The following is a 23,534-nucleotide window of genomic DNA, read 5'->3' as shown; positions in this document are numbered from 1 at the left end:
CTGGAGCAGGTTTTCATTAAGGATCTCTCTGTACTTTGCTCCGTTCATCTTTGCCTCGATCCTGACTAGTCTCCCAGTCCCTGCCGCTGAAAAACATCCCCACAGCATGATGCTGCCACCACCATGCTTCACCGTAGGGATGGTGCTAAGTTTCCTCCAGACATGATGCTTGGTATTCAGGCCAAAGAGCTCAATCTTGGTTTCATCAGACCAGAGAATCTTGTTTTTCATGGTCTGAGTCTTTATGTGCCTTTTGGAAAACTCCAAGTGGGCTGTCATATGCCTTTTACTGAGGAGTGGCTTCCGTCTGGCAACTCTACCATAAAGGCCTGATTGGTGGAGTGCTGCAGAGATGGGTGTCCTTCTGGAAGGTTCTCCCATCTCCACAGAGGTACTGTGGTACAGAGGTACTGTCAGAGTAACCATCGGGATCATGGTCACCTCCTTGACGAAGGCCCTTCTCCCCTGATTGCTCAGTTTAGCCAGCTCTAGGAAGAGTTTTGGTGGTTCCAAACTTCTTCCATTTAAGAATGCTGGAGGGGGACCTTCAATGCTGCAGACATTTTTTGGTACCCTTCCCCAGATCTGTGCCTCGACCCAATCCTGTCTCGGAGCTCTACGTACAACGCCTTCAATTTGGTTTCTGCTCTAACATGCAACTGTGGGACCTTATATAGACAGGTGTGCCTTTCCATATGTCCAATCAATTGAATTTACCACAGGGGGACTCCAATAAAGTTGTAGAAACAGCTCAAGGAAACAGGATGCACCGAGCTAAATTTCGAGTCTCATAGCAAAGGGTCTGAATGCTTACATAAATATGGTATGTTTATTTTTTATAAATTAGCAAGTCTTAACCTGTTTTCGCTTTGTCATTATGGGGTAGTGTGTAGATTTCTGAGGATTCTTATTTATTTAATCCATTTTAGAATAAGGCTGTAACAAAATGTGGAAAAAGTCAAGGGGTCTAAATACTTTCCGAAAGCACTGTATACACTGTGGTCAATTAAGTACACCACCCCCTTAACGAAAACGGTTCACTCCTACAGACAGCGAGTCATAAAGCAGGCAGACAGGCATCCAGTTACTGTTCGAATCAACGTTAGAATGGTATGATTGGTGCCAGGCGCACTGGTCCAGTATCTCAGAAATGGCTGTCCTCCTGGGCTTTTAACGCACGACAGTGTCGAGGGTTTCCTGAGAACGGTGCGACAAACAAAAAACATCCAGTCAGCGGCAGTCCTGTGGGCGAAAACAGCTTGTTGATGAGAGGTCGAAGGAGAATGGAAAGAATCGAGCTAGCTAACAGGCAGGCCACAAACAGCCAAATAACAGTGCAGTACAAGTGGTGCGCAGAACAGCATCTCGGGAACGGACAACTCATCAGTCCTTGTCACGAATGGGCTATCGCAGCAGACTACCACACTGTGTTCCACTCCTATCAGCTAAAAACAAGAACAAGCGGCTCCATTGGGCACACGATCACCAACACTGGACAAAACATTACCTGGTCCGACAAACTCCTGGTTCCTATTGCATCATGCTGATGGCAGAGTCAGGATTTGGCGTAAGCAGCATGATTCCAAGGCCACATCCGGCCTGGTATCAACACTACAGGCTGGTGCCGGTGTTGTAATGTTTCTGGCAGACGTTAGGTCCCTTGATACCAATTGAGCGACATGTCCATGCCCCGAAGAATTCAGGCTGTTGTGGAGGCAATGGGTGGGGGTCTCACCCAGTACTAGATGGATAAACTAGATAAACTGGCCAGTGTATATCACAACGGGACCCATACATGGATATCTGTGAACATTAACCTGTGCAAAGAGTTCAAATCAAAGTGTTTATTTTTTATTTACTGAACAGGTTGCACATTTTATTATACATTTTTTCCCAATACAATCTTAAACAAAAAAACATGACAAATTGAAATTATTCTATGTATGTAAAATTGGCTTATTTTATAAAATTGCTCATTGCAGGCCTGAGTTCTCAGAGTAAAACTGTTTGAACAGCACCCTTATACAAGGCATGGATCGAGGATTTCTGTCTCATCCCTGAAATCTCAGTTGAGTACAACACTCATACAGTCAAATAAATGCCATCTAACTAGTCGGCCAAAAGCAGACACACTGATTTAGGTGTTAAGTCATTCAGAAAAACAAGAAATACTAACAAAACATGTAAAAGTAAGGTTAAGTTATTATAAAACTTTGTCAGAGAAGGAATTCTTAGCATAATGTTAGGAGTACCAATATCTGACTCTGTATTACGGAGAGGTTGAGTGGTACAGACAAAGCCAAATACTGTCAGCTTAACAGTCTTCTTGACATCTCAACTGTAGGGGGGATTAAACTGGGTTTAAATGAGTGGAGTGATTAAGACAGCGTCCTCAGCTCGCATCAGAGGCTAATGTCCATGGAACAAATACTTAGGCCTGAATCATGGCAGGCATGTAGAAGGAAAGACACTCATGAATGATATCAGCACGATATCCAGCATGTGGATTCAAGTTTAAACAAATGAGAAAGCCATCACAACAATCATGTAAGTGCATTTCTCCTCTACATACGTACATTCTATATATTTTACCCACATAAGTACAGTAACTCCCTATGTAAATGACGATCCCATCCCTGTAAAGTATTGTCCCCTAATTCTGTGTATGACAACAGTTCATGTTTGCCTAACATTCATTTGTGAAACCAATACAATTCCCTCAGACAGCCACCAATAAGTTGTCTTCACTTCTAGGCTTATATCACAAAACAAATGCATACTGTACTTATAAAATAAGTTAAAAAATAGGATGTAAAAAGTCTGAAGACAGGGGTGTAGTGAGCTGGTCAATAACCCCTTCATGAGAAATGCGGGGGTGTAGTCCTTTGCGACGCAACTGCAGTCTGAGAGACCGAACTGTATTCTCAATATCACTCCACTATCAAACACCAGCCAGAACAGGAGATATACAGAAGAGTCATGTTATTCAGAACTGTAAACCAGTTTCATTCTGTCTCTTTACTTGCTGATCTTCCTGTCTTCCTGGGAACCTCCTCAGTGAACTTTCTCCAGCTTGGCCTGCAGGGCCTTGAAGTTGCCGATAGTGAGCCGCAGGGTAGAGTTAGGACTCAGGGACTGCAGCTCCACCAGGTAACCACAGATGTTATCCAGACACACATTAGTGAACCGCCGTCTGACAAGATGGGGAAGGAGGAATAGGAGTTAGACTGAGCGTATTAGATACATTTTAAACATGTTTACAACAATAATTGTCATGACTACGTACGTACACGGGTTGATATGTTTTCAAATGAGAAGCATTGCCTAATGAAGAGAGCAGCGACGGTTAGCACACGTGGTGATTGGTTAGTTACCGGTCATATGTTGGTACTCTGCTGGGGTCCTCTACATATCCTGACAGCAGCACATGTATACACTCTACCAGGTGGAGAGGTTTCTTCAGACGCTGCCAACACGGATCCTGGGACACAGTCACAGTTAGAGACATTCTGTTTTTTAATGTCTACAGAACCGTATTAATTAATCAAATAATGCTCAAGTTGAACAGGTGCAAAATATGATTTTATAATACTCTTAATAATAAAGGGTTATCTTTATCTATTTATATCCCAAAACCGCCACTAATAATTTCCCCTCAGGGATGAATAATGGTCATTGAATTTAATTGAGAGATATACCCGTGTCTTGAAAAGTTGGTCGTAGACCTCCAGCAGACGGGGGAGCTGGACTCCTATCTCCTGCATGGTGAAGGTGACAAAGCCCACGTCCCAATTCAGATGACACACCTCCTGCTCCAAAAACTTCACCAGGAATTCTGGAGACAAGACAGTGGAAAAGTACTGTACATTAAACAATTTGCCCATCTTTGTAGCTCAAATGGTAGGAGACAACCTAGGACAGGTGTTGGTGGATAATGAAGCAATTACAGATTAAACATCCAGACCCTATAGACATAACACCTTAGAGACAAACATGTTGAAATAATGAACTGCTAATGTAATTACACTAAGTATGGATGTCTTACATAGAGGAAAATCAGAGAATTGGCTGAATAAATGAAAGTAGGCCTGTGGTTTTACCCAGTGGGAAGTATCTAGGTGTTCCTGCATAGATTTTCCCCAGAGACACCAGTTTGAGACTCAGAGCTCTCATCCTGTCAGCTGGACTCATGGCCACACTGTCACCTAGCTCTGGAATGAAGGAAAAATAACAGAATTCAAGATTTAGGTTGTTTATCTACTTACCCAGAGTCAGATGAACTCATGGATACCATTTTTATGTCCGAGTGCAGTTTGGAGATTATTGAAGCTAGCGTATTGTTAGCTTAGCGCAATTCCGTGAAGTCTCCCGGTACAGTAGCCAGCTCCTCTCAAAAGCAGGGGAATAGACCTAACTACTCCAAAACTGGGTGGTTGGTCATTTACAGTCTTACAAAGCTATACATCGTTATCAATATTTTACCAATATGTTAATTTCTCTGATAATCATAAAAACTAGATTCTATCCACTTCCTTATTATTTCCTTTTTGTCGCAGAGAGATGTATGGAGATCGCAACGTTGCATCTGTCCCATTATGGCGTCTGAGCGCACGGGCAGCACAATTGAGAGATCATTTGCGATCTCCATACATCTCTATGCGACAAAGGGAAATAATAAGGAAGTGGATAGAATCTAGTTTTTATGATTAGCAGAGAAATGAACATGTATAGCTTTGTAAGACGACACGTAACCAACCAGACAGTTTCGGAGTAGTTAGGTCTATTCGTTAACTACTCAAGAGACAGACGCGTTGGAAACGTCAGGAGAACTTGTCTGTACACACCTTTCTCCATGATCTCCTGCCACAGAGAGTGCACCAGGATGGGGTCAGAGTGACCAGCACAGTGGATGATGGCCAGTTTGCATTCAGACAACCGGAAGTGATCTGCAAACTCCCCGTACAGCTAGATAGGAGGACAAAGGACAGGGGTATTAAAACATTTACTGTACAGGAGGAAAATGTATTACCAAACAGAACTATTGGAGTGAGGGGCAATGTTAGATATCCATGCACCGTTACCTTGGTGATGTCCATAAGCTCGGAATCCAGTTGTGACATGGCTCCCTGTACAGAGGGATGCTGGGAGTAACGTCTGCTCAGAGTCTCCTGGATCTGGACCTGAATACGCACCACCTGGGAGAAGGGACAAACAATATCAGCTTGAGTTGACAGAGCCCAAATCTAAACCTTATCAAAAAGGGGCCAAAACCTAAAAACCGAATAATTCAGCGAGGAGTTATTTCTCCTCCCCCGTACCTCCATCTTCTCCTCCAGCTCATGCAGGAACTCCCCTTCAGCTCCTTGAGCAGAGATGCAGGAGGAGCTCTTGGCTGACAGGATGGCCCTGGAGATGTACTCCAGCCTCTGCTTCAGGGAGATCTCAGTACTGCACACGCACACAGACAGACACACGTATAACGGGTTCGTGCTCCTCTTTAATGTCGCTCAGAATCAACATGAATGAGGCCATTTTCATATGTCAGTGGTAGCGCTGGGCTCTACCACTAAGCCACACAGTGTGTGGAAATGGCCCATCAAGACTCGGGGGGGCTGTTAGGTCGTACCTGTGCATGTCAGCGAGCCTGGCCAGGACGTGCGCTGCCTTGCCAAAGCTACGGCTCTTCTCATAGTACCGCCACAGCAGGTCCATGTTCCGCACCTTACTCTGGTCCTGCTTGATCATGTGCATCAGGTGTTCCTCCAGGTATGGAGAGTTCACCTGGAAAGAGGAGAGAGAGACGATAATAAACCACAATGAAAGATCAGTTTAACGCAATATACTCATCCACTATAAAGGACAGAACCAGGCATCTCAGGCCGTGACTGTGGGACAACGCCAGAAGGTTCTTACCTCCAGAAGCTTGTCGGTGAGGTCAGCCTGTATCAGCCAGTTGTAGAGGGCTATGTGGAAGAGTTCATCCTGTGACCTCTGGGCCAGACCAATGACCTGCTCAAACTGCCAGGGAGAACGAGAAGATCATGAGACAGCTCATCCATAGCATGAATGAATTGAGGCCAAAATCTTTGGACCTAAAAATTCACATACTTATACAAAAAAATTATGAAAATATTATTGTTATTGGGGGTAACAGTCTCCTCCCCGCAGCACTCACGTGGGCGGTGGCGTCCTCATTACTCAGCATGTTAGGGTCAGAGGTCATAACAGGGGGTCCTGGCTGCTTAGGGACACTGGGAGACTGAGGAGCAGCTTTACTCTGGTTCACCAGCTCCTGCATGGTGTCTGTGATGCACTTATAACATGACAACCTACAGGAGGAGACGAGGGGGTGGTCAGTCTGTCAGCAAAAGGGAGAAAATAAAAGGCCAGGACGTCCCTCAGCAGATCTCTATTACCACAGTCTCATGATCAACGTGAACAGGTGGTTAGCTACCTCTCCTGGAAGGCCAGCGCTCCAGCCTGGTCCTCCTCTGGTTCTCCGTTCTTATAGAAGTGAGGTCCCAGCCTCTGAGGATCCTTCTTATCCGCTGCAGTCAGGCACAGCTCAAGCACCCCCTCATAAAAGCGCACTGAGAGAGAGAGAGCGAAACACCCTTAGCGTCCCATCCACACTAAGCATGAAGAGTCAAGGACATTTCGAATAGTATTAGTGTGATGGCCAGGTGTGTGTGGAGCCTTACCCTGTCTGTACTGGGAGCAGACCAGTGGCAGGTCTGTGTGTTGGCTGATCAGCTGGTAGAGTTGTAGTGACTCTCTCAGTGTTCTCTCCTTATCGATCTTAGTCTGGATCTGTCTGGAGCCCTGCAGCAACTCATTAGCCTGGAAGGGACAGAGGGAGATTTAGTTCTGAGATACAGTTGTAAAGGGAAAAAGAGGACTGAGGAGGCAACAGCAGATGCTATCAAACTTTGCCCAGGGACTGCTGATGAGAATTAACTTTGTAGCCAAAATCAGATGGACATCTTCCCTGTCATATAGACAAATAAAAACACAGCGTGTGTGTTTGTAGACTACCTTTGAGCAGACGCTGTCGTCGCTGCTGTACAGCAAAGGACAGATGTCTCTAAGGTGGTTGCTGATGGCATCTACAGAGGCGGAGTCTTTGATGTAGACGTTGATGAGGGCTGTGATCAGAGCTCCAGTCAGCTCTCGACCCCGGATCACCACGTCCTTAAAACTCGCCCCCTTCATCTGGTCCTGGAACTCCTATTTACAAGTCACACACGGGTTACAAACAGGAGACAAGGGAGACATCTTTACAAAAGACTCCAGAAATACACCCTTCTCCGGATTTATTTGGACAGTGAAGCTAAAACGTAGAAATTTGTCTCTATACTCCAGCATTTTGGATTTGAGATCAAATGTTTCATATGCTGTGACAATACAAAATGTCACCTTTTATTTGAGGGAATTTTCATACATATTTTCATGAAAGCACTTTATATATTTTTTTTCTTCTAAAGTATTTGGAAAAATGCACTCAGAGTATTAAAGTATACTGAACAAAAATAACACAACATGCAATAATTGAAACAATTTTACTCGGTTACATTTTATAAAGGAAATCAGTCAATTTAAATAAATTCATTATGCCCTAATCTATGGATTTCACATGTCTGGGCACAACCACTGGGGAGCCAGGCCCAGCCAGTCAGAATAAGTTCCTCCCCACAAAAGGGCTTTATTCCAGAAATAAATACTCCTCAGTTTCATCAGCTGTCCGAGTGTCTTGTCTCAGATGATCCCGCAGGTGAAAAAGCCAGATGTGGAGGTCCTGGGAAGGCGTAGTTACATGTGGTCTGCAGTTGTGAGGCCGGTTGGACGTACAGCCAAATTCTCTAAAACAACGTTGGAGGCGGCTTATGGTAGAAAAATTATTTTTTAATTCTCTGGCAACAGCTCTGGTGGACATTCCAGCAGTCAGCATGCACATTTCCTGCTCCCTCAAAACTTGAGACATCTGTGGCATTGTGTTGTGACAAAACTGCACATTTTAGTGGCCTTTCATTGTCCACCTTTATTGTCCACCTGTGTAATGATTATGCCGTTTAATCAGCTTCTTGATATGCCACACCTGTCAGGTGGATGGATTATCTTGGCAAAGGAGAAATGCTGACTAAAAGGGATGTAAACAAATATGTGCACAACATTTGAGAGGAATGTAGGAATGTAACGCAGCACTTTACATGTTGCATTAATATTTTTGTTCAGTATAGTTAAAAGTGTAGTATTTGGTCCCATATTCCTATCATTCCTTAACTGCATCAAGCTTGTGACTCCACAAACTTCTTGGATGCGTTTGCAGTTTGTTTTGGTTGCATTTCGGATTATGTTGTGCCCAATACAAATGAATGGTAAATAATGTATTGTCATTTTGGAGCCACTTTTATTGTAAATAATAGATGTTTCTGAACACGTATACATTAATGTGGATGCTGCCATGGTTACGGGTAATCATGACTAATGATGACTGAGAAAGTTAGAGGAAGAAAGACCATACCCCTCCAAAACGCTAACCTCTCACCATTACCAATAATAGGGGAGGTTACCAATTTTGGGGGGAGACTAGATACATAAAGTGCTCACATTTGTAAACGGTTAAACAGATATCTATTGAAATACACTCTAATGAAAGGTGACATTGTGCACTGTCACCTCATTTGAAACCCTTGATCTCAAATCCAAAATGCTGGAGTACAGACACAAATTTACACATTGTAGCTTCAATGTTCAAATAAATACGGAGGGGAGTGTGTGTTGATGATTAACCAATTAGATGAATTAGTCTGACTGACAGCACAATGTAATCCTGCACATCCTGAATATCCAGCGCCGGTTTCCCGGACAGATTAAGCCCGGTCCTGGATTAAAACTCTATCCCAACGGAGAATGGACTAGGCTTAATCTGTGTCCGGGAAACCAGTCCCCGGTGAGGTCATTGGTGCTGGAAGCTTACCATGGGTAGTTCAGAGATGATGAGGCTGAACTGGTGGTCACACAGCAGCTTCCACAGGGCCAGGGTCTGACAGGACCGATGCACCAGCTGCTGGATACCCTGCAGGGACATCTTCTCATAGGCCTGAGCCTCGGCTGTGGACGGGGAAGAGAGAGAAACATTAGTCACAGAGTACAGAGACCACAAAATATAAGATTAGTGTGTTCTCATTGGTGGTCATCAACAATGTGGTCATTCTAGTTGCTCCTTGATTTGGAATGGCAGTTTAACTAACATCCACACATTACTTACTGTGGTACTTCCTCTGGAGCTCCTGCTGGACCTGCTGAGAACTGGCTCCTCCATCAGGCCGCATGAAGCCCAGCAGACGCTGCTGCAGATTGGCTGGAGAGCTGAAACTGCAGATGGGTGGAGTTCAACATGCAAATCAAATACTATTTATTTCACTAGATGACCATAGAAGTGTGGATATATAGTACCACCCATAAAGCAGCCAGCCCAGGTCTTGGCCATGGCTCTGTCTTACTTGGCTGCCCCCAGAGACGAGGGGCTGAACTGGGAGTTCTTATCCAGGAAGTCCTTCAGACCACGGAGCTCCAGAAGAACTGACTCCAGATCAGACGAGCTGGCTGTGCTCTCCAACTGGGGGAGAGAGAGAGATTGATCATCCTCAAATTAACTTGCAAAGGAGGACTGTAATATGCTGTTAATGTAATACTCACAATACTGACAGCCTGATTTCCTTTACTGATGGTCTTCTCAACAGCAAGACTCCCGTCCCAGATATTACTGTTAATCAATAACGTTCACAAGTTAGTGAAGTCACTCAAGCCATGCTATAAGTGAAACACATGAGTAATGTCTCTCAGTCCAGTAAAGTAAAAAATTGCATTTCCCCCCCGAGTATGGAAGTCAGGCCTGAGTACAGTACACTATCCAGGTGAGGGGACTGACCCCATTATGCGTGCGAAGTAGACACTGATGCCATTGTGTTTCCCTGAGAAGACCACCTCTGGCCCAGAAGACATGCCAGTGATGGGGGCGGAGGGCATGGGCGTGGCAGGTATATAGGGCGTAGACACACTCTGGGGCATCATACCTGAGAGATCGTTGTCAGGGCACACACACACATTAAACACTGGAATGTTGCTAATATTCAGTGGGTGAATGTTGAGTACTGTCGACGGGCAAGGCACACTGCAACAGAAAGAGACTGAAAAAAGGGCCGTGTACCTGGAACAGGTGTTGCTAAGAAACTAGGGTTAGGCATTGGACTGCTACCAACCGGCATTGGGGACCCTAAAACAACAGGCAGGCAGGAAGTAAGACAAGTGATGCCGACAGATAACTTCTCATTCATGAGCAGTCTAATTGCAATGCACTGTGTACAACTTATACAAGGGATTTCGACTAGGGCATTATTCCCATTGGCATGCTACAACAAATGGGAATTTGGCTTTAAGCAGAAATCCTCCCTCAGACGCGCCTCACCTGGTACAGGAGAGCCGAACAGCGCTCCGACGTTGCTAGGAGCAGAATGAGCCGAGGGGAACCTCATCTGAGCCTCTCCTCCATACCTAAAGAAGGCTCTGGTGGCCCACTGAGACACCTCTCTGTCGCAGGCAGCACTGGAACAGGCTACTATCAGAGCAGTGGCACACGCCTGCTCCTCCTGAGGTGAAGAGGAGGGTTAGGTCAACAAACAGAGAAATAAAGAGTGGGTGTAGCGGTGCTTGCAGTAACAAGACAATGAGTAATGAGAGACTCCTCTACCCTGTGCAGTTTGAAGAAGCGTTCGACTTCTTCACTCTCTCCACCAGTACCGCTCACCAGTAGGTGGCGCAGCTGGTCCACCGGCCGCAACTTGTGGAAGATGTGACTTCCCTGGAAGACCATGAATAACAACCAGTGTATAGACGTTTGTTCACAAAATGACAGGACTGAACGAGTTTCATTGACCGTGTGAATTTACAGTGCCATTCAGGCAGTACAAACTAAGCCGTAAAATCTTGACCGTACCTTGGCAGAGAGAAGGACAAATTTCTGCGGAGGGACATTGTGTTGCTGTACCACGACAGGAGAGTCAGTGAGGGGAACCTGATCCTTATTCAGGGGGGTAGAGATTTTAGGTGTCTTCTCCTCCTTGATGGCACAAAGCGCCCAGGAGTGGCCATCTACATTGGACATCATCTGCAATGGTATACACAGACAATATGAGCTATAATACTCTTTGAAGCCAAACAAATACTACATTTAAAAGGAAACTAAATCATAGCATATGCATTGCAAAGTAAGCCGGGGTTTTGACTACACATAGTAGTGTGTGTCTAATTTCAGCTCCAAAGCAGATGGGGTTTTACATCACTAATTAACTATGACCCTCACTCCCTCAGCTCCCACCTGAGCCTCCATCAGGGGTTTCTTAAAGGGGAAGGAGTCATGGTTGATGCACCACAGGATGTCACTGTCCTCAGTCTCAGACGCTGCCATCAGGAGAACTCCTGTAGGGATCAACATCACAGACACATGAGTAAACCTTTAGGAGGACCATTTATAACAGGAGAGCGTATAGACTGCAGAGTGGCTTTTACCTTTGCTGTGCAGAGCCTTGTGGACCTTGGCAGGCTTCTGCAGGGTGGAGGAGGCAGAGAAGCCTGGAGGCAGGCGGACATGGACCAGAGCAAGCAGACAAGGGCGTGCCGCTGGCTGCTTGGCGTGTTGTGGGGCAAAGGGAGTGGTGCTGAAGTAGAGACGCACTCCTACAAGCAGAGATGGAGACCTACATAAGGTCTTTGTAGATACTTATTCCGCAATGAAAATAATGTCAGTACGGCCTTTATTTCCTCTCCCGTGTCAGTCCGTCTCCTTACCTGCATGAGTGACAGCCAGCAGGTGGCAGTCGGACGACTCCGATCTGTCTATCACAGAGATCTCTATGATGGGTTTAAACACAGAGCGATCTATGGTCCTACAGGGAGCGATATAAAAGAACAAAGAGATGAATTGTGATTTGTTCTTAAGCAGTGATGATCTTTGAGCATATGAACCATTCATTAGCACTCTGGATTTAACCAGAGGTGAGGAGTAGCTGACAAACCTGGCAACGTTTCCTGCTGCAGCCACGATGGAACTCTGTGACATGGCCGCCACACGGCTCATACCCTGCCCGTCTACACCCAGATCATACACCTGGAACAGACATCAGCAGCTTTTAACTCAAGGTCCTAATTCAGCGTTTCCCAATCTAGGGGTCGCAACCCCACGTGGAGTCGCCTGATATGAAAATGGAGTCGTGGGAGAATTTCCAAAATCCTGCCCCCCCCCCCCTTCAAATTACATATCGTCATTGTCTCTCGAAATCATTGTAATGTGGTTAAACTTAAAAATCGAAATGAAATCTATTGAAATCTTAAAGATAAAACTCAAGAGTACCCTTAGATCGTGGGAAAATGCGCTTGAATCGGAATGATTTAAGTGCAACAGTCAACTGCGGCCTTTCGAGCGGTCATGTGGACGTATGCTGCAGACAAAGCATTGACGGGTCATCACGGAGGAGTTTTGGTTCCTGCAGTCTCTCTCAGAGCGTTAAAACTCATGGTACCCTTTGCCAGCTCATATCTGTGTGAAGCTGACTTCAGCAGTGCTCTCGTCTGCATTAAAACCAAATATCGATCCAGGTTGGATGTAACAGCAGAGATGAGGTGCCCACTGTTGACCACGCCCCCTGACTTTCAGCAGCTCCAACGCGACATGAATCAAGCACACCCATCTCATCGGTGGTGGTGAGATTGGAGACATTATGTCAGTCCAATTAGCAATTGGCTGTTATAGGCCCAGATTAAAAGTATGTGATGGCGAGTTGACGAGACAATCAGAAATACTGTTACAATGTTTTGCAATTGACTGCAATAGTCCCAAATATAAAAGTCATTTTGAGAATTTTCAGATATCAAAATGGGGTCGTGGGTGAAATAAATTTGGGAACCCCTGTCCTAAATAGTACAACCTTTTGAAATGTCTGACAAAGTTCTATCCAAAGCATCATCCTATTCCACAAATCCTCAAATAAACATGATATGATATTGATTGATATCATATATCAATATGATTGATAATTGATATTTACTACAGTACTACCATTCAAATAGTTAAACTCTGGGTTGTGTACCTGTAGAACCCCCTTCTCTGAGCGGGTGAAGAGTGTGTTACGGGAGTTGTCAATGGCAATCTGCACTACCGGGTCTGTGGGGCACCAAGATAGAAAAGTTATCAAATTCAATTCAAGAACTAGAGCATAAGAAAGTTCCAATTCCACAAGGAGCCTCCGAACTATCCTTACCGTCCTCAGAGAAGGAGAACTGGAGCAGAGAGGGGACTAGGAAGGACAGGCTGCTTTTGGAGTGGTTAATCTTCTTACAGCGTTGGCTGAACCAGCCTGCCTCGGCCTGGTAGGCTACCTCATACAGGCAGCCATCTTTCCCTGCCAGGAAGATGCGGCCCAGGTCGGTGGAGGTAATGGCCAGGAGATAGGTGTTGTCTGTGGGGATGGAGTACAGCGGGTCTGGTAGTAACTGCATCCCTCCAGACATGCTGTCATTCAACCCTGATAAAGAGAGGGAGAGGAACAGAGGAAAGAGAAGTTGAGAGAGAGTAGATCCATTTCTGAAGTAGTCCATGGTGGGTTAAAGACGTCCTCCAGTGATTTTTATACTTTTCCTGTTGAAAAGCGATATCCCAAGTATAAATACAGTAAAGTACACACACAAACGACTAAAGGGCAGTGGTGGAAAAAGTACCCAATTGTCATACTTGAGTAAATGTAAAAGATACCTTTATAGAAAATTACTCAAGTTAGTCACCCAGTAAAATACTACTTGAGTAAGTCTAAAAGTATTTGGTTGTAAATATACTTTGATTTTAAAGTACAAATAATTTCAAATTCCTTATATTAAGCAAACCAGACGGCACCATTTTCTTTTTTATTTACCGATAGCCAGTGGCACACTCCAACACAATTTACAAACGAAGCATGTGTGTTTAGTGAGTCCGCCAGATCAGAGGCAGTAGGGCAAAATATATAATGGTATTTTTCAAATTTGACGGTATTTTATGTTTTGATTAATAAAAGTTCTAAGTTGGCTTAATGAGTAGTGTGTGACAACACATATATTCTAAATTATTTCAATGGGCCTTTCACCATTCGGATTGTTTTATACTGTTCAATTCAACTTCAACCTAAAATAATTTCCTGCACTCATTTGAGATCATTTCCACACTGCCACAATATGGGCAAAAATACTAGGCCTTATTTAACCAAATGTTGCAATTGCGATTTAGATCAAAACCCTTAGGTGAACTTTTGGAATCATGGAAATATAATTTTTATTATAATTCTATAGTTAGAACATAAATAATAGTGGGCACTTTGAATACAGTGTTGTTTGACATGACAACGAATGAAAACGCCATGGATGAGTTATTGTGACATGGTAGGAACCAAAGTGATGTTCAGTGTTTCCTAGGGGACTCTACAATCTTTGGCTACATTAAATCTTTATTCATATAGCCAACATATTCATGCTTTGCCTATTCCTCTTTGATTTAGAAGATACTGTTGCACAAACATGCTGATTTAAAACCTGTTAGGGCTAGGGGGCAGTATTTGCACGGCCATATAAAAAAACGTACCCGATTTAATCTGGTTACTACTCCTGCCCAGTAACTAGAATATGCATATAATTGTTTGATTTGGATAGAAAACACCCTAAAGTTTCTAAAACTGTTTGAATGGTGTCTGTGAGTATAACAGAACTCATATGGCAGTCAAAACCCTGAGACAAATCCTGACAGGAAACTGAAATCTGATGTGTGGATATCACTTCAAACATTTGCCATTGAAACACACAGGGGCTTGGGATTCATTTAGCACTTCCTAAAGCTTCCACTAGATGTCCCCAGTCTTTACAAAGTGGTTTGAGCCTCCTACCATCAAAATTGACTGAAAGAGAGGATGTTTACCTTTGTCACAGGGGATGGGCCATTACCATTGTGACGTCGGCGCCCATGGGTACTCTCCCTTTTCGAAACGTTTTGAAAGACAATGCAACCGTCCCAATGGAATATTATTGAAGCCCTGGTTGAAAAAGCCCCTAAAGATTTATGTTATACAACGTTTGACATGTTTGAACGAACTTAAATATATTTTTTTTGCTCATTCCTGACGACAAGTCAGACGCACACGGTACATTTTCACTAGCCTTCGGAGCGCTAACACTATTGGGACATAAATTATTAACTTTTTTGAACAAAACTACATTTGTTATGGACCTGGGATTCCTAGAAGTGCCTTCTGATAAAGATAATCAAAGGTAAGGGATTATTTACAATAGTATTTTTGATGGTTGATCGTTCCAAGATGGCTCCAACATTTATAGCCTAGACTTTTTTTCTGGGCATACCACATCGTTTATTGCAAAGTGTGATTTCCCAGTAAAGTTATTTTTAAATCTGGCAAAGAGATGGCATTCAAGACATGTTAATCTATAAGTCTTTGAATGACAATATTACATTTTAACAATGTTTTCGAATAGTAATTTTGTAAATTGTAGCGCTGATCATCGGAAGCATTTGAGGGAAAAGATTTTCTGAACGTCATGCGCCGATGTAAAATGCTGTTTTTATATATAAATATGAACTTTATCGAACAAAAAATGCATGTGTTGTGTAACATGATGTCCTAGGAGTGTCATCTGAGGAAGGTTGTCAAAGGTTAGTGCTGCATTTAGCTGTGTTTTGGGTATTTGTGATGCATGCTAGTTGCTTTGAAAATGGCTGTGTGATTATTTCTGGCTGGGTACTCTGCTGACATAATCTAATGTTTTGCTTTTGCTGTAAAGCCTTTTTGAAATCGGACAACGTGGTTCGATTCAGGAGAGGTGTATCTATAAAACGGTGTAAAATAGTCATTTGTTTGAGAAATTGAAGTTATAGCATTTATGAGGTTTTGCATTTAGCGCGACACGATTCCACTGGCTGTTGATTAGGGTGGCCCAGACAGGTTAAGCCTCCACTAGTACTGGTATCAGGCTGTATTAGCTAGCTACGTTTGCTCTGACTCAGTACTTTTGTTAGCTAGTTAGCCAGCTAACGCGATTTAGCTTAACTTGCTAAGAAAATACAAACTAGCTGTTTGCAGATGTAAGAAACACAAACTAATATTGTAATTATAGAACGCTTGTGGATTTATATTAAGATCAAAGTGGAAACATCGTTGTCATCAACATTGTTGCATGTACTGCATTGACCATGCAGACTGAACGAAAGTGTCTCGTGGTCAAGCAACAACAAATGCGCTCCTTGAGTGACAGGGGTGGGACCAGGTCTGTGTGGAAAGCGGCATGGAGAGGAGAGGGATGACTCAAGTAGCGGAGTAAACTATAAAAATAGACGTTACACGCGGCGTATTACATTTAACAAACCAAACATTAAAATACCATTATAGAAGGTAAAGTAAAATCCCAAACCGGTCCGTGCATAAATACCGATATATAGTAAAATGCGGTGTACCGCCCAGCCCTACAGTAGGGATGACCAGGATGTTCTCTTGTTAAGTGTGTGAATTGGATCATTTTCCTGTCCTACTAAGCATTCAAAATGTATTGAGTACTTTTAGGTGTCAGAGAAAATGTATTGGGTAAAAAGTAAATTATTTTCTTTAGGAATATAGTGAAGCAAAAGTTGTCAAAAATATCAATAGTAAAGATACCCCCAAAAATTACTTAAGCAGTACTTCAAAGTATTTTTACTTAAGTACTTTACACCACTGCTAAAGGGTAAAAAAATATGGTTTTAATAGTGTTTAGGCAACCGCAAAATTCAAGGAGTAGGGCATTCAAGCAGTTGGACTGATGGTGACTTTGTGATGTCATCAGCCTCCCATCTTGCTTGAGGAACAATAGAGAAAAGGAGCACCCCCCACTTGTGCCATGTCATGAGGATACCCGGAAGACCTATTGAGATGTGCCATTTGTTAAAGGGATACTTTGGGATTTTGGCAATGAGGCCCCTTTACCTACTTCCCCAGAGTCAGATGAACACCTAGATACCATTTTTGTCTCTGTCAAGTATGAATGAAGATGAAGGTAGTTTCGCAAGCCAATGCTAACTAGCATTAGTGCAATGACTGGAAGACTATGGGTATCCGCTAGCATGCTTAGTTAGCAATTGCACTAGAGCTAGTTAGCAACTACACTAAAACTGCACGCAGAGACAAAAATGGTGTCCAGGAGTTAATCTGACTCTGGGGAAGTAGATAAAGGGCCTCATTGCCAAAATCCCAAAGTATCCCGTTAAGTAAATCAGGTGTTAAATGAGGTGAAAAGGAGACTGGAGTAAGACTTTAATACTAATACCAACAACAAACATATCAATCTAAACCAAATCAACCAATTTCAAAACTGTATGCCGAATTGATGACACCGGGTTGTGTGCTTCAGGTCTAGGAGGATCATCATTACTCACCTGCCTGAGCTTTAGGGAAGCTGAGCCCCAGGATCACTACATCCACAGGAGTGGCTAAGACCAACAGGAAGTGGATGTGTGGCTGGAAAATCCCTGTGGAAAAAATTACGTAAGTTAAAAAAAGGTCCAATGCAGCCATTTTTATCTCAATATCAAATGATTTTTGGGTAACAATTAAGTACCTTACGCTTAGATTTTTGACCATTTTCAATTGAAAACAAGACACAAAAATAGCTTCTTAGCAAAGAGGAATTTCTCAAGCAAGAATTTTGCTAGGACTGTCTGGGAGTAGTCTGAGTGGGGAGGGGAAAACTAGCCGTTATTGGCAGAGAGGTTTGGAACACTTTCTTGTTGGTCTATTAACTAATTTACAGCCTGGTGATGTCACCAGGCAGGCAAAAACTCTATTCCATCACAACAGGTTGAAATATCTGGCTTTCCCCCCCAAACAGCTCTTACACTAAATGGGCATTATCATTTTCACAATATTATTCCAGCCTCAGTGTGGAAATAAGTTTATTAGGTACACCACCCTGTTCACAAAAAATGCTCGCTCCTACAGACAGTGAGTCACTTGGCCGTGGCCTGCTATAAAAGCAGGCAGACAGGCATTGAAGCATTCAGTTAATGTTTGATTGAACGCTAGAACGTGAAAAACTAGTGACCTAAGTGACTTTGTGTGTGGTATGATCGGTAACAGGTGCCGGATCAAGTATCTCAGAAACGGCCGCCATTCTGGCCTTTCCACGTACAACAGTGTCTAGGGTTCACAGAGAATAGCGCAACAAACAAATAACATCCAATCAGCGGCAGTCCTGTGGGTGAAAACAACTAGTTGATGAGGTCGAAGGAAAATGGCAAGAATCGTGCCAGCTAACAGGCGGGCCACAGACAGACAACGCAGTACAACAGGTGTGCAGAACGACATATCAGAACGAATAATTCGTTGATCCTTGTCACGGATGGGCTATCGCAGCAGACGACCAGACCGGGTTCCACTCCTATAAGCTGAAAACAAGAAGAACCGAATCCAGTGGGCACAGAATCACTGGACAACTAAGGAGTGGGAAAATATTGCCTGTGTAACAGTGTAGGTTCCGTCCCTCTCTTCGCCCCAACCCGGGCTCGAACCAGGGACCCTTGCACACAACAACTGACACCCACGAAGCATCGTTACCCATCGTGCCACAAAAGCCGCGGCCCTTGCAACGCAAGGGGAAACCCTACTTCAAGTCTCAGAGCGCGTGACGTCACTGATTAAAATGCTATTAGCGCGCACCACCGCTAACTAACTAGCCATTTCACATCGGTTACACCTGGTCCGACAAATGCTGTGGAGTCATGCTGATGACAGAATCAGGATTTAGCGACAGCAGCACGAGTCCATGAACCCATTTTGCCTGCTGTCATTGGTACATGCTGGTGGCGGTGGTGTAAGGAATGTTTTCCAGGCACACGTTAGGTTTCTTGATACCAATTGGGCAACAAACTTTCGACACATTGTAGAATCCACGCCCCAAGAGAATTCAGGCTGTTCTGGAGGCAAAGGGGGGTCTGACCCGGTACTAGATAGGTGTACCTAATAAACTGTACCTAATATCTATACACACTACCAGTCAAAGGTTTGGACACCTACTCATTTCCAGGGTCCTCCTGTATTTTTCACTATTTTCTACATTGTAGAATAATAGTGAATACATCAAAATGATTAAATAACACATATGGAATCATGTAGTAACCAAAAAAAGTGTTGAACAATTCAAAATATATTTTATATTTGAGATTCTTCAAAGAAAGTCCCTTTATCTTGATGACAGCTCTGCACACTCTTAGCATTCTCTCAACCAGCTCTCTGGTTACAGCCTCATTCTAAAATTGAATAAATAGTTTTTTCCCCCATAATGACAAAGCAAAAAAAGGTTTAGAAAATGTTGCACATTTATTACAAATAAAAAATGTCCAAATCACATTTACATAAGTATTCAGACCCTTTACTCAGTACTTTGTTGAAGCACCTTTGGCAGTGATTACAGCATAGTGTCTTCTTGGGTAGGATGCTACAAGCTTGGCACCTGTATTTGGGGAGTTTCTCCCATTCTTCTCTACAGATCCTCTCAAGCTCTGTCAGGTTGGATTGGGAGCGCTGCTGCACAGCTATTTTTAGGTCTCTCCAGAGATGTTTGATTGAGTTTAAGTCCAGGCTCTGGCTGGGCCACTCAAGGACATTTAGAGACTTGTCCCGAAGCCACTCCTGCGTTGTCTTGCCTGTGTGCTTAGGGCCCTTGTCCTGCGCCCCAGTCTGAGATCCTGAGCGCTCTGGAGTGGGTTTTCATCAAGGATCTCTTTTTACTTTGCTCCGTTCATCTTTGCTTTGATCCTGACTAGTCTCCAAGTCCCTGCCACTGAAGAACATCCCCACAGCATGATGCTGCCACCACCATGCTTCCTGTAGGGATGGGTGCCAGGTTTCCTCCAAACATGACACTTGGCATTCAGGCCAAAGAGTTCAATCTTGGTTTCATCAGACCAGAGAATCTTGTTTCTCATGGTCTGAGAGTCTTTATGTGCCTTTTGGCAAACTCCTAGCAGGTTTTCAATTTCCTTTTACTGAGTGGCTTCCGTCTGGCCAGTCTACCATAAAGGCCTGATTGGTGGGGTGCTGCAGAGATGGTTGTCTTTCTGGAAGTGTCTCCCATCTCCACAGAGGAACTTTAGAGCTCTGTCAGAGTGACATTGGGTTCTTGGTCACCTACCTGACCAAGGCCCTTCTCCCCCGATTGCTCAGTTTGGCCAGGCGGCCAGCTCTAGGAAGAGTCTTGGTGGTTCGAAACTTCTTCCATTTAAGAATGATGGAGGCCACTGTGTTCTTGGGACCTTCAATACTGCAGAAATGTTTTGGTACCCTTCCCCAGATCTGTGCCTCGACACAGTCCTGTCTCAGATCTTACAGACAATTCCTTTGACCTCATTGCTTGGTTTTTGCTCTGACATGCACTGTCAACTGTGGGACCTAATATAGACAGGTGTGTGCCTTTCTAAATCATGTCCAATCAAAATAATTTACCACAGGTGGACTCCAATCAAGTTATAGAAACATCTCAAGGATGATCAATGGAAACAGGATGCACCTGAGCTCAATTTCAAGTCTCATAGCAAAAGGTCTGAGATCTGTTTATTATTTTTAATACATTTGCTAAAAAAAAATTAAAACCTGTTTTCGCTTTGTCATTATGGGGGTATTGTGTGTAGACTGCTGAGGATTTTTTGTTATTTAATCCATTTTAGAATAAGGCTGTAACGTAACAAAACGTGGAAAAGGTCACCTGGTCTGAATACTTTCCCAAGGCACCGCATACACATAGAAAAATCACACTTGACTGCGCTGGGCCTTGAACCCAAACACCTACAGAGCTGTTGTAATTTTGAATATAGGAAACACAGCTCAGGTGAAAGAGTGTTGCCATTTTACCTGCTTTAGGTTTGACCAGCCCCACGGACAGGATGGTTTCACTGAGCCCGTCAAAATATGCAACGTCCCCCCTGTGGAACAAAGTGATGACAGTGTCCAATGAAAATGGGTCCATGTTTGAACAAAATAACTTAATTTATGAGTGCTTGGTACTCACCCATCCTCATAATTCCACATGAAGATATCGTTGTCAATGGTGAGCCATGCTCGACAGATTTCAGGAAAAACTCCCATCATACAATTGCACTGCATATCTGTTAGGGGAAGGTTAAGGGCTAGGCAGCTTTTCTGAAATGGTGGTTAGTTTTAAAAAGTTCACATAATACTGCACAGGCATTTCTGAGTTCTATGTGTGAGACCTGGACAGTTGGACACAGCTCCCTCTGTGTATTCTGATTCAGAGGGGTTGGGTTCAATGCGGAAGACAACTCAGTTGAAGGCATTTAGTTGTACAACTGACTAGGTATCCCCCTTTCCTTCCCCTAGTCTCTGAAAAGGATACGGCTGAATTGCTCCACCAGCTCAGGGGGTAGGGGAACCCTTCGGACTGCACTGAGCTCAGGGAGGTTTGGCACACTGATCAGCCCAGGTCCTTGAAGAGGGTAGTCCATGTCCGACCCCCCAGACAAAGATGGCATGTCTGCAACACAGAGTGGGGAGTGAACTAAGCCCTGAGATGTGGCTGTAGCCTCCCTAGACACAGTAAGCTGGCTACAGCCAAAATAGCAGGGCTAAAGTGTCTTCTGAGATTAATTGATATGACAAAATTGAACAACATACAACCTTGCACCTTTAATTACTTGACTTACTGTGTGCGGGGACATTAAGAAGCTCTGAGAGGTCAGGGAAGCAGCGGTCATCCTGAAGGTGTCTGTCTATGAGCCGGCCAGAGCTCTCCAGCGCTTCCGCAAGGGCAGCAGCAGGACTGCTGGGTCCCAAGGTGGACGGCATGTTTGACACTGTGGGACTGATGAGATTCGCATAAGAAGATGAAAATAACATTTCAGCACCACTGTGACGTCAGCCGTGGTCAAAATCCAACCACAAACAAACCAGACTGTCACCGCAGGTGCAACTTTACGGACAGACATGTCCCCTAACATGCAAACTATACGACAGATGAAAGGCAGTAGACGGAGTTGATTATATGGCAAACACAGAGTGGCCAACTAGCAAGCTCCATTTAGCCTGTCCAACCCCGTCTCCACGTTCTGCAATGACTCTGTAGCTAGTTAACGTTGGCGAGCTAACGTTAGCTAGCTAATTAAGTTAGATACACAACACTTTTCTGTTTATCAAAAGAAGGCTGTTGGAAGTTATAAAAGTACGTGTGGCGACTAACTTGTGAAACTGGGTAACTGGATGAGTTAGCTATCTAAACTAGTTATATAGTAGGTTAATAGCACATAATAGCCAAGATAACAGCACATCTTGCTAACACTAAAATAGCTAAAAACGCGGGCTAAAACCAGTTTATTCTAAGCTGCGAGCTAACGTTAGCTAGCTAACGTTAAGTGAGATTTGTTGAATAACGTTCGGTACTTTTCTTACATCTTACCCTACAGAAAGCAGTCCGGACGTAATTAATTGTTCACACTATGTGTGATAAGCAAAATATTCTAGTCTTCGGTGTAAACAAGTGTAGCAGCTAGCCCGCCAGCCTCATGACAATTTTGAAGAGGGCGAAAGGTTATAGGATGTACTTCCTGTGTAATTTCAAATACGCTTTAGAAGTGAATTTCTACATGCTCTCTACACTAATGGCATTTGCAAAAGTGTTGAACTTTTCAAAATATTTCGTTGCCCAGACCAAAATGACTGACCTTTTTTATTTTATTTTCAGTCGATAGAATCTGTTCTTGCAGCACAACGGACACTGTAATTACAGTTTCTGTCCACTAAGAAGCGCCAGAGTATTAACTATAGGTTTGGACATGGTACATATGTACCAGTTGAAGTGCTGAACGCATGTGCGAAATATCCAAACGCCTCTCCTTTCGGGCAGAAACAGATCGCTCTGATTTTGGGCGGCAGATAGCATGGCGGGTAGGAGCGTTGGGCCAGTAACCGAAAGGTTGCCAGATCGAATCCCCGAGCTGACTGACAATGTGAAAAGCTGAACCTTGAGCAAGGCCGTTAACCCACTGTTCGACGGACGTGGATGTCGATTAAGGCAGCCCCCAGCACCTCTCCGATTCAGAGGGGTTAGGATAAATGTGGAAGATATATTTCAAAGCATTCAGTTGTACAACGAACTAGGTATCCCCTAATGAGCTACTCCCAGCATGACTTTTTTTTTGTGTGTGCCTGAAACCAAAACAGCCTGGCATTCAGCACTTGACAGATTTGTTGGGACAGGCAACAAACTGTTTCTTTACGGCACAAAACCATATTATTATTTTTCTGAATATTCATTTTCTTATGCGGATCGTCCATCACGTTCATAGAGTACATGGTTATACTAAATCTAGTTCATTACAGAAACTGTCAGTGGCTTACAGAAACACAAGATAACAGATGGATTCACCACTGCTTTTTGCAAGGCCCTATCTGAAACGGAGTGGATGA

The 23,534-nt window shown here is 43.8% G+C and overlaps 1 protein-coding gene across 3 annotated transcripts; it reads right to left on the bottom strand.

Annotated features, from left to right (window-relative positions):
• Positions 1 to 1,829: 1,829 nt before the first annotated feature.
• On the bottom strand, positions 1,830 to 22,684 carry LOC106563918 (nuclear pore complex protein Nup155-like). Of its 3 annotated transcripts, none has more exons than XM_014129873.2 (34): positions 22,525 to 22,684; positions 21,776 to 21,933; positions 21,469 to 21,606; positions 21,124 to 21,220; positions 20,967 to 21,037; positions 17,498 to 17,590; positions 13,317 to 13,580; positions 13,146 to 13,219; positions 12,075 to 12,166; positions 11,848 to 11,945; positions 11,569 to 11,736; positions 11,378 to 11,478; positions 10,997 to 11,167; positions 10,751 to 10,861; positions 10,469 to 10,649; positions 10,211 to 10,276; positions 9,932 to 10,076; positions 9,700 to 9,766; positions 9,504 to 9,619; positions 9,269 to 9,375; positions 8,978 to 9,111; positions 7,036 to 7,227; positions 6,702 to 6,840; positions 6,455 to 6,590; positions 6,176 to 6,329; positions 5,914 to 6,018; positions 5,627 to 5,781; positions 5,319 to 5,448; positions 5,082 to 5,195; positions 4,845 to 4,965; positions 4,101 to 4,211; positions 3,699 to 3,835; positions 3,375 to 3,481; positions 1,830 to 3,193 (listed from the first exon to the last, which is right to left on the bottom strand). In XM_014129873.2, the coding sequence occupies exons 2-34, from the start codon at positions 21,915 to 21,917 to the stop codon at positions 3,055 to 3,057; spliced, it is 4,176 nt and encodes a 1,391-aa protein (XP_013985348.2). In that variant the 5' UTR covers positions 21,918 to 21,933; positions 22,525 to 22,684; the 3' UTR covers positions 1,830 to 3,054. The 3 variants fall into 3 exon arrangements, with proteins under 3 accessions (XP_013985348.2, XP_013985354.2, XP_013985363.2); XM_014129879.2 differs by having other exon boundaries at positions 22,518 to 22,672; XM_014129888.2 differs by lacking the exon at positions 10,211 to 10,276.
• Between the last annotated feature and the right edge of the window lie 850 nt (positions 22,685 to 23,534).

Source organism: Salmo salar, chromosome ssa01 (genome assembly GCF_905237065.1).
Source record: "Salmo salar chromosome ssa01, Ssal_v3.1, whole genome shotgun sequence".
Taxonomy (NCBI): Eukaryota; Metazoa; Chordata; class Actinopteri; order Salmoniformes; family Salmonidae; genus Salmo; species Salmo salar.
Note: the sequence above shows the minus strand (reverse complement) of the source record. Positions and strands in the feature narration are given on the sequence as shown.

Coding starts and splice junctions, on each gene's coding strand:
- LOC106563918 (XM_014129873.2), bottom strand. CDS start 21,917: ATGCCGTCCACCTTGGGACCCAGCAGTCCTGCTGCTGCCCTTGCGGAA. Junction 9,376..9,503: donor TCGTCTCTGGGGGCAGCCAA/GTAAGACAGAGC, acceptor ACCCATCTGCAG/TTTCAGCTCTCCAGCCAATC. Junction 6,330..6,454: donor GCGCTGGCCTTCCAGGAGAG/GTAGCTAACCAC, acceptor CTCCTCCTGTAG/GTTGTCATGTTATAAGTGCA.